This window comes from Urocitellus parryii, chromosome 3 (genome assembly GCF_045843805.1).
Source record: "Urocitellus parryii isolate mUroPar1 chromosome 3, mUroPar1.hap1, whole genome shotgun sequence".
NCBI classification, from domain to species: Eukaryota; Metazoa; Chordata; class Mammalia; order Rodentia; family Sciuridae; genus Urocitellus; species Urocitellus parryii.
The window spans coordinates 75,910,763-75,921,837 of NC_135533.1; the positions used below are offsets into that span (position 1 = coordinate 75,910,763).

The 11,075-nt window shown below is 34.6% G+C and overlaps 1 protein-coding gene across 1 annotated transcript in view; it reads left to right on the forward strand.

Moving 5' to 3' along the window:
• The window catches only part of Tspan13 (tetraspanin 13), a 30,169-nt gene extending 19,094 nt beyond the window's left edge, over window positions 1-11,075 (forward strand). Inside the window, exons 2-6 of the mRNA XM_026408237.2 lie at window positions 3,605-3,772; window positions 4,531-4,611; window positions 5,216-5,329; window positions 6,641-6,754; window positions 10,011-11,075. Of these exons, the coding sequence (XP_026264022.1) occupies window positions 3,605-3,772; window positions 4,531-4,611; window positions 5,216-5,329; window positions 6,641-6,754; window positions 10,011-10,085 (552 nt within the window). The 3' untranslated portion in view covers window positions 10,086-11,075. The remainder of the gene's footprint in view (window positions 1-3,604; window positions 3,773-4,530; window positions 4,612-5,215; window positions 5,330-6,640; window positions 6,755-10,010) is intronic.

The following is an 11,075-nucleotide window of genomic DNA, read 5'->3' on the forward strand; positions in this document are numbered from 1 at the left end:
AGGATAATCTCCTCCTTTTAAGAGTGTTCATTCTTTTACTACATAAGATAATATTCACAGTGGCCTTTTTTTTTTTTTTTTTTTTTTGGTTTACTCTCTACTTTCTCACTCTTGTAGTCTTTCACCTATTTATCTGGATTTTTTTTTTGTGGGGGGAGGGGAGGAGATTATTGTCCTATATTCTGACCCATTTTAAAAAAATGTGTGATGTAACAATTAGTCTTAGTACCATTGTAATTTTTCATTTTCAAAGTGCTGACCTTTGGGCCAAATCTATTCTACTGCCTACTTTTTTTTTTTTTTTTTTAAATAGTATATTAGCAAAGAACAGTATTACACTTTTAATGGGTGGAAAAAACTGGTGATACATGAAAATTATGGGAATTCAATTTTCAGTGTTTAAAAATAGAATGTTATTGGAATATAACCCATTTTATTCATTTATGTATTGTCTCAGCTTGCATACCATACTATTTGCATACAGTGGCAAAATGGAATAGTTATGGCAGGGACCATATGATCTGCAAAGCCAAATACTGAATCTCTGGCCATTTGAAGAGAAACTGCTGACTCCTGTTGTAGTTGGGATGTTTGGTCTCTGGCGTTTAGAACACAATTGGTATATGCTATTTGTTGATGAATAATTGGCTTTTAATTTAGCATTTAAGAATATTTAACCTTTAATATTTTTAATGTTTAAAAATTTCACTTACATAGTAGGGATTTTGTATGGTTTCCCAAAGGATTCTATGGCATTAGAACATTTTTTTGATATCACATTATTCATATTTCTGATTTATTTATTTTTTTGTCTCTAAGACTAAGATGAAAAATAAAGTGGTGGTCTATGAAATAAAGAGTTAGTAGTTCATGAATTTAATAGAAATTTTAAATAAAGCATCCAGGACTCTATTGTCCAGAGGGATGGTTAATTGTTTTTTTTTTTTTAATTTTTTTTTGTTGTTGTTGTAGATGAACAATATCTTTATTTATTTATCTTTATGTGGTGCTGAGGATCGAACCCAGTGCCTCACATATTCTAGGCAAGCACTCTACCTTGATCTATAGCCCCAGCCAAGGGATGGATAATTTTATGTGTCAGATTGTAGATAGGCTCTGGTGCCTACTTGTTTGTTCAAAGCCTACTCTGGAGATTGCTCTGAAGGCATTTTGTAGGTACTACTGACATTTGCAATCAGTGTTGGTAGGCCTCATCAATTGGTGGGAAACCTTAAAAGCAACCTCTGAGGTTTCCTGAGGAAGAAGAAATTCTGAGTTTCCACCCTGCTGGCCTGCCCTACAAATTGCTGACTTGCCAGTCCTGACAATCGTATGAGCCAGTTCTTTAAAATTTCTCTACCTCTATCTCTCCTTTTCTCATTTTCTCTTGACAATTAGATATAAACATAGATATCTCCTCCTGCTTCTATTTTTCTGGAAATCTATAACTGCCAAGCTACTCTAATATGTGCAAGTGTGGGCCATCTCCCTTGTTTGGTACCAAGAAGCTAAGCATAGCCCTGTCACCTCCTGAAGGCGAGGCCCGTCCCAGCATCTCCAGCCCTTCTTCCTTCACACCTCCTTCAGGCTTCTGCCTTTTACACCTCGTGAAAGGAAACATGATATATTTGGAAATCACAAAGTCAGAAATAAGCTCACTTGTGAAAGGGCGGAGGACTTTTTCTCCATCCCAAATTGTTTAAAGTTGTGAGAAGACGAGTGAGGATGATAAAAATGAAACAGAAGCAAATGGGCCTGCTGATAAGGAGCAGTTGAGGAAGGCACTAGACAAATTTCTGGAGTGCCAAAGTTTGTGAGAGCTTTTTGACTCCCCTGTTTCTCTAAAAATGAATGCTTTATGTGTGTGCCTGCTGCAGTGGAGACCACCAAGTCTGTAGCTCCGAAGCTTGATTTTATCATGTTAAAGATGCTTTCTTTTATTCTCAAGCTGTTCCTATATGGCAAAAATACAAAATTACAATTTTGGATTAAAATACAGATAAATGTACAGTATTTAGCACTTTTGCTAAATAGACCAGTAATTGTATAATTTGTCTAATAAACCAGTATTTTACATATGAAAGATTCTGCATTTGAGCAGAAAAAGATCCATTGACTAAGTGGTAATTTTTATATTTCTAAACAGACTCTACCAGGCCTTTAAGTAGTGCTACAAAATATATTTTTTAATATTTTGATTCCTCCAAACTCGGTATTAACTCATCACCATTGCTCAGTACGTGGTTGATCACAAGTTCATGGAAGGTGCTTGTTCAGGTTTCCTGCTCTTCAACCCTTCTCCATCTCTTCACTGATACCTGATGAAGCCGATCTTCTATCAGTTAGTTAGCCTTTGTTATTTTAAAGAAATGACTGTAACTTTGAATTTTACAGGTTCAAATCAATTAGACATGGGCTCAACCTCTTTACCTGGTGATTCAAGTATAAAATAATTTCTTCTTGCTCAGAATGCTGTTTCATTCTAAGTAGCTAAAAATCTCTTACATGCTTTTCATCCTTTTGGAGATTTAAGCATTTTCTGCCTCTCTCTATGAATTCTTATGTACATCTAAAGCATTTCATTTCAGTGACAGTTCTAGGAGCAACTTTTGAGTGTTCCCCAGGGATCGGGGCCTTTGATGAGCTCTGGAAATACATGGAGGTAAACATGGGACTTTACTCTGAAGTGACCTTACTCCTGGAGAGAGGCTTGGAAACAATGTTGAGTGTAGTAATGGAAACAGTCTAACCAAACTCATGGAAAGTACATTGCCAGAGGAGGGAGAGATTCAGTCAGTCTTTTGGGAGCTGGGAAGGCGGAGAGGGATATAGTCCAGTTAGCAAGTTCTGTGTGAAGACATGATTACACTGCACTGAGGTATATTGATGTCTAGGAGTGTTATGTATGCCGTTACTTCATAAACTTAGGTAGCAGGTGTTTAGGTTTAAGTAAATCAGGTGACTTCTGAGGCTCCCTGTTACTATTATAGATTATTGTTAGTCTAAAGCATATTGAGAATTAATATAATTTATTTAAACAATATCCACTGAAATCCTTTGTATGTCTTCTAAGACAGTCATCCCTCCATATTCAACCAGCTGTGGATCAGGAATATTCAGAAAACAAATTGCATCTTGGGCAAACATTTTTCTTGTCATTATTCCTTTAACCCATACACTATAACAATTATTTATGTAGCATTTATATTGTATACAGATAAATGTACAGTATTTAGCACTTTTGCTAAATAGACCAGTAATTGTATAATTTGTCTAATAAACCAGTATTTTACATAGGAAAGATTCTGCATTTGAGATGATTCAAAGTATATCAGAGTGTGTTCAGAGGTTATATAAAATTACCACACCATTATATATGAAAATAGAGGATGCTTAGGTTTTGATATCTTTGGGGGTTCCTGGGACCAATCTCCTGTGGATACTGAGGGACCATTGTACTGAATATTAGCAATTATTTGAAAGATAATAAGATCTAATTAACCTTAAAAATGTTGATATTATGGAAATTGACATTTTCTCCCTTCTTTCTCTCTCCTCCCTGTGCCCCCCCTCCTTTTTTTTTTTTTTTTTTTTTTTTTTGCAGTTGGTTAGTCTGTTGCTTATTGGAATTGCTGCTTGGGGCATCGGCTTCGGGCTGATTTCCAGTCTCCGAGTGGTTGGTGTGGTCATTGCAGTGGGCATCTTCTTGTTTCTGATTGCACTAGTGGGGCTGATCGGAGCTGTGAAACACCATCAGGTGTTGCTATTTTTTGTATCCTTTTTTAAAATTGGGACTTGTACACCAGTTGGGTTGCGCTCTTATTATTGATTACTATTTTGATGACTATAGCTAATTTAATGTCATTATTAGAAAATTATTAATTGCCAGAAAGCAACTCCCAGGAAGCTTGGTGCACATTTGTTCTACCGATATTAGGAACATTTCTGAGGGTTTAAGTTATTGTATGTTTACATGTCCCCACTCACTCCTTGTCGCTTTGGACCGCATTCTGCAAGTTCATTATAATCTTTTTTTTTTTATTATTGGTTGTTCAAAACCTTACAAAGCTCTTGACATATCATATTTTAAACATTAGTTTCAAGTGAGTTATGAACTCCCATTTTTACCCCAGTTCATTATAATCTTACTTATGTATTGCTAATTTAGTTAAATTGAAGTGATTCGGTGAACCTCTAGGTTTTTTCCAATATAATAATGTTTGAGAATTTAACAGTGTATGTTTTAGACAAAAATTAAGAAAGCTTATATGTGTTTGTCTATATTTGTTTTCTGTTTCATGTATGTAAAACTTTTTGTTTAATTTGGATAAAATTCTGATAGAAGTGTTTTTATTTATATAATTATCAATTTTATTTTTCTGTATACATATCCTTCTCGAACTTTCTCAAAGCACCATTTGTTTTATTTTTTGGGTGAACTACTGCCAGTGCATTTTAAAGTGTGCCAGTACCCACTGATTAATGCTATTTTAAGAGTATTCAGAAATGTCCTTAACATTTAACTTTCAGTATATGATTATTCTCCTTCTTGTATTTATTGTTCAGTTTTCTGTCTCTTGTGCTTGTTTAGCCCTGAACCAGGAGCAACAGGTAAGCAAATACTTTTTCCTGCTACTTTATTATACTACTTAGTCTGAGTATGAAAAAGGGGGAAGAAATGGTTGGAGTGTAAAGCATTTCTTCTTGCCCAGAATGGTATTTCACTCTGGAGAGCTGTGCTCTCCTGTTCCTGATTGTGTGAGTGGGACTGATTAGAGTTGACGATACCAGGAGGTGTGCTGCATTTTGTATCCTTAGATCTCACTGGGTAAAATTTAGCACTGTTAAAGCATGTTTATCTAGCCTTTACCCACCACTTTGTAGTGAAACATTTGCTCCAAAATATTTGTGGTTCAATTCTAGCAACTACTCTTTTCAAGCTCTAATTTGTAGAGAAATATGGGTTTCTGTCTTGGAACAACAGAAACTCTATCGCATTACATTCAGAATTATGCCTTTGAAGCAAGTGCTTCTTTTAACTTGCATGTGAAAATTAAGACTTCTTCATTCATAGAAATAGCGCTTTAGTTTTTGAAAAGTTTTTATGATCTTGTAGGGTATTTTATGTACACTCAATACTAAAAGCTGTGGGCTCTAGCTTTACACATTGATGTAGAGATGACACATTTTAATGCATATTAAATACATTTCCTAGAGTCAGCTTCTGGAGGTTGGTTGGAACAATACAGCAAGTGCTCGAAATGACATCCAGAGAAATTTAAACTGCTGTGGGTTCCGAAGTTTTAACCCAAATGACACCTGTCTGGCTGTAAGTCCAAAGTTTACAGTATATATAAAGTGTGTGTGTGTGTGTGTGTGTGTGTATGTATAAATTCATTATATACAAATGAATAATAATTGTCATAAAAAATAGACTTTCTGATTATTGAGGCAAGCCCCAAATGATTATAGTTAGGCTTCCTTACTGAAGCTTCTGGCAGATTGGTGTTTTTAGTGTGTACCCAGGGCTGGGAACCAGCTATGTTATGGTCACGGAGGTACCTGTCAGTTCTACTACCAGACAACCCTGGTGAATCCAGTCTATGTCCCTGGACAGTTGGACATGGCTGGGAAAGACTTTTATTGCCACCTCAATATGAGATGAAACTGACAGTGGCTTTTAATAATCATAAGTGATGGAGCTTGTCTAGTCTAGGCCACAAACACTCTGAATCAGCGTATATATTCAAGGTCATAGACATTTTGCTTGTGAGCATGCCTCCACTTATGTAACCTGTTGGCAGTGTGCCTTCTTTGTTTGGCCTGCATATAAAAGGGGCCTATGAAAAAACTGAGGGGCTAACTGGAACTGACTGGGGAAAAATGGAACTAGCTCTAGGCTGGAGGATGTTGCCACCTCTGAATAAAGCATGTCTACTGTCCTAATTGAGTTTTATATCTTCTACCTGCTGAGCCCCGAACCTTACTTCCTGGGTCTGAGCCCCTCTCACAACACTGGTGCTGAATTGTATTTCAAAATTGCTTTACATATAACTATCGTATTTCATATACATTTTGTAGCATTTGCCTGTTCTCAAAATCCTGAGAATGCTGAATATTCCAGGGCCCAGTCAGATAAACAAGCTTTGGTTTATCACTCCTAATTCTTTCTCATTTGACTGTTCCTTCAACATGTTGTAAAAGAGCACTGTATGATCAGTCTTAGACATTTAGAGGAGGTATATAAATAATATGGTTTTTGAAGCATATCAGGACAGGAGAAGAAGAATGGTCTATATTAAAGTGGGATTTTTAGCCGGCTATACACTTCCAAGGTGAGGAAATACAGAACTACCCTCTTTTCTCTCTTCCTTCTGTTAAGCAGTAGTATTATAGAATGCAGCCTAAATGTGGGGGTGTCTCCCCCATCTTGTTCTCAAGTCCCAGTCACAGGGGGAAGCAAATACAGGGCATGTACATGACAAGACTAACTTTAAAAAAAATTTGCATACCACTAAAACACCAATGCCCCAAATTGGATGTAACATGCCCAGACCCTAATTTAGTGTGTGTGTGCATTTTGTATATGCTCTTTATAAATGTAGTTTGAAATAACATGTCTTTTCTTTAATTGATGCAGAGCTGTCATCAAATCAGCCACAAGTGCTCGCTTTGTGCTCCAATAATAGGAGAATATGCTGGAGAAGTTTTGAGATTTGTGGGTGGCATTGGCCTCTTTTTCAGTTTTACAGAGGTATGTGCAAAATCCGCAGTATTTTCTCCCTCTTGTCATAGGGAGTCCTGTTTTGTATGGTAAGAGAATATGGTATTGCACCTTACTGTGGGTCAACTGATTTTTACAATGTAACAAAGGTCCCCTGGCTTGGAATCAGAATATCCCATCAATCTAGCCTTAACTTTATGACAGTATAAAATATCTGATATGTTTTCCATTATGTAAAATTTAATGGGCAAATAAGATAAGTCTGAATAGACTGAATTATCTCTAGGGTCTCTTCTTTTTCAGATTTGCATGATAAATTTCAATTTTAAATTAATTTTGGAATAGGTTGCATATTTATATAATTTAATATATATTTATTATGTGTGTCTAAATATATATATATGTAAAAATATATATATAAAGGTATGCTTTGAAAAATTGCCTTGCAACTTTACCCTCCATTCTCCTATGTTCCTGGCTTTCCAAAACTTATAGTTGCCTCTGTTATTAATTCCTCATGAATATAAGTTTGTACTATATTAATATATCCATACTAACTATAAATTTTATATAGTATAAATGTCTATAAGAAAAACCACAGAAATATTATTTGATAATTTTTAAATAATATTATTTCCTTAGTGTCTCTCTTAAGAAAATTTATTTATAATTCTTCTTTTTTTTATGGTGATAGAGAGAAGTTTCATACTTTATCATGTAACCGGATACTGAATCATCACCAGCTCTTTTTTATTTTTTAAAGCATTTTCTTTTCTTTTTTTAAAATATTTTTTTAGAAGTTGATGGACCTTTATTTTATTCATTTATTTATATTTGGTGCTGAGAATTGAACCTAGTACCTCACACATGCTAGGCAAGTGCTCTACCACTGAGTCACAACTTCAGCTCCCTTTTTTATTTTTAAATTCAATTTAATTAATTTATATTTTTTGGGATAGGGTCTCATTATGCTGCTCAACCTAGCCTTGAACTCCTAGGTTCACGCAGTCCTCATGGCTTACCCCTCTAAGTAACTGGGACTATAGATGTATGCTCAGTGTCTTTTCTTTTTGAACTCTCAATATCTGTGCACAAGTTTTTCTTTCTTTCTTTTTTTTTTCCTTTGGTGGCATGCTCGGCAAGTGCTCTTCCCACTGAATTATCTCACTAGCCCTGTGCATACTTTTTGATGCTTCTGAATTGACATAAAGATTAATTTTTAAAAAAATTTTAACTCATTAATTTCACTTCTAGTATTTTATGGGGATAATTACATGAAACGGATATATAGGATATTTATTTGTAGCAGCAAACCTTTGGGTTAGCTTTGTTTCTCACGGATGGGCTGGTTACATTAAGGTCTATCACCCTGGAGCATATGGTTAAGGGGTGAACTTAGGAGCTGCATTATTTGGGTTGGAAACCCTAGAGCAGCTGCTTATTAGTTGTGTGGCCTTGGGTAAGTTTCTTAAGCATTTTGTGCTTTTGTCCCCTCACTTTTTAAAATGGGGATGTGTGTGTGTGTGTGTGTGTATGTACACACACACATACGTACATACAATGGCCCATTATAAAAAGATGGTGGGACTCCTGTTATTGCTATTATGAGATTACTATGTCATACTCCTATTTTAAACAGAAAACAGAATTACATGTACCCAGTAATTCTTTTAAGTAAGGTTAAATATGTCACTATAGAACTATGGTAGACTGTTTGTAAGAGTGAACATGTATCTTTAAAGAATATCAGAAAAACCCTTAGTCTTTTGTATGGGTGGAATTTAATGAGTTTGCTTAATTTTTCCTTTAATATGTCACTATAATAAATAATGCCATGGTCATCTTATCTTGTACAAGATGTTTTTCTGTATCCTATCTTTTGCCCTGTGATTATATTTCTAGACATCAAATATAATCCAATATTGGGATTTTTAAAAGGTTTTTGGTGACTACTATATTGTTTTAATTGACTTTTGGTTCAAGCACTAACTAGGTATTTTTATTATAAAATTTTTTAACACTTTGATAATTTTTTTATAAAAGGTATTGCAATTCCATTTTTTTCTTTTGAAAAAGTGGATACTGAATTTGCCCATATATCCGTATGGTTTTTTTTTTTTTTTTTTTGGCTGTATTTCTTTTGTGACTTGCTTATTTACTTTTTTGTCTAATTGAGGCTCTTTGAACTGCATGTAACAAACTCAAAATAGCATATGCAAAACAGGGGATTTTTTTCCTCAGAGTCTCAGAGGGGAGAACTTGGGGTGGAATGTTTGTGGTAAGCATAGTACAGGGTGGGCCTTAAATGGGGCTCCTCCTGCCTGCTCCCCACTCCATACCCCTCCTACCTCCCTTTCTCACTCTCTGCCTTCCACTAATTCCTCTCTAGCCTCCACTTTTTTTTTCTTGCATTGCTTTGCTTTGTTCTGCTTTCAGTTCCTTTGGCATTTACCTAACTTTTTGTTGTTTGTTTCTGTTTCTTCTTAGAGAAAATTTTACTTTTATTGTAGTTAAATCTATTGCCTTTTCCTATATGGTTTAGAACTTTGATTTTTATTCCTAGAAAGGCTTTTCTTGTTTTGATATTTTTTTGTGTGTATGTGGAAAATGTACAGATAATGTATGAATTTCATTTTTGTATATGTGGTGTATATATAACACACACATATATATAACATGTATGTTATATATATACACGAAATATATGGTTAATGTATTATATTGTGTTTTTTATAAATTCTATTTTAATTTAATTCCCCTCTAGAGTGAAAAATTCAAATTTTCCTATTATTAAAAAAGTAGATAAAAAAGAAAAGTTGAAGCTTAATATTGTATCTTTAAAACTAGAACTGTATAGCATCCTTTTGCTTCCTTGTTTTGTTCTCTGGCTGCCTTCTCTCTGTATTTCTGACTTTGTCCTTCTTGCTTCCCTCTTATGAAAACCCCTGCAATTGTATCATTGAGCTTACCAGATTATTCTCTCTAATTCAGTCACATCTATGAAGTCCCTGTTACCCTGGGAAGGAACATATTCCCAGGTTCTGAGGCTCCTGAAGTGCATGCCTTTGGGCAGCAATTGTGCGGCCTACCCCAATGTTCATACTTTAATTTGTTTTACGGCTTCTCATTTGGTTTACTTACTTCATTTGAAAAAAAAGAAATAGAAATTTCTTCTTTTGAACAAACAAAAAAGCAAAGTTATTCAGGTTTCAGAGTTATTTTATTGATAAGTAGATAGAACATATATATGCAAACATAACTTTTTTTTTTTTTTTTTAAATTCCAGATCCTGGGGGTTTGGCTGACTTACAGATACAGGAACCAGAAAGATCCTCGCGCTAACCCTAGTGCATTCCTTTGATGAGGAAACAAGGAAAATATTTCCTATTCTGATTGTATTCACTTTCTCTAATTTGAAGTAAAGCTAGTTTGCCCATTTAACAAAAGAAACAGTATCTGGAAAATTACATTATCAACAGTGGAATTATATATTTTTATTCTTATGTTTCTGTAGATGTTATTCTTTTTTCCATTGCTAAACAAAGACTGAAATCTGTGGTCTCCTCTGGCCCTCAGTGGTACCTGTAATCTACTGTACTCAGTGTCTGGCACTGTCCACCGTGGCCTTTCCTAGCATTTTTACCTGCAGAAAACTTTGTATGGCACTACTGTGTTGATCATATTGTGAAACTAAATACACATCTCACTGGAATAATTGTGTGTAGCACTGTGCTGTGTAGATAGTTCCTACTGGAAAGAGTTAAAGCTTATTACAAAGCCAGAATGTAAGAGATTCTATTATGTTCAGTTCAATAAGGGAAATCTAAATCCCAAGATTTTTTGTCTTTTTAGGAAAGACGTGTTGTGGTGAAAAGTGTTGATATAAAAGTGATAATTTAGTTCTAGTAGTCTTTAATGATTACATCAGTGTATTCTAGATATAGCTATGTCTTTAGGCAATTGTGCTTTAGTTTTTGACTTTTATGTGTAAGTGTAAAGGAGAAGCGATCTCATGAAACGTTTAATGTAGAATGTTCACTTTCATCTTTCAAAAATGGAATGAGTTTGAATAATTCAGAACATATATGATCTTGATATTCTTTTTTAATAATTTGAAGTGCAAAATACTGAATTTTTAAACAAGTTACTATTGACTGCATTGGCCCATGTAGCAAAAAGATATTTGATTATCTTAAAAATTGTTAAATAACTTTTTCATGAAACTTCTCAGTATTGTAACAGCAACTTGTCAAATCAAAGCATATTTGAGTGTGATATTTCCCCTAATTTGAACTTGAAATGGTGTTGTAGTCCTGTATATTATGTTGCAAATTAAAAGATGGAAACCTTT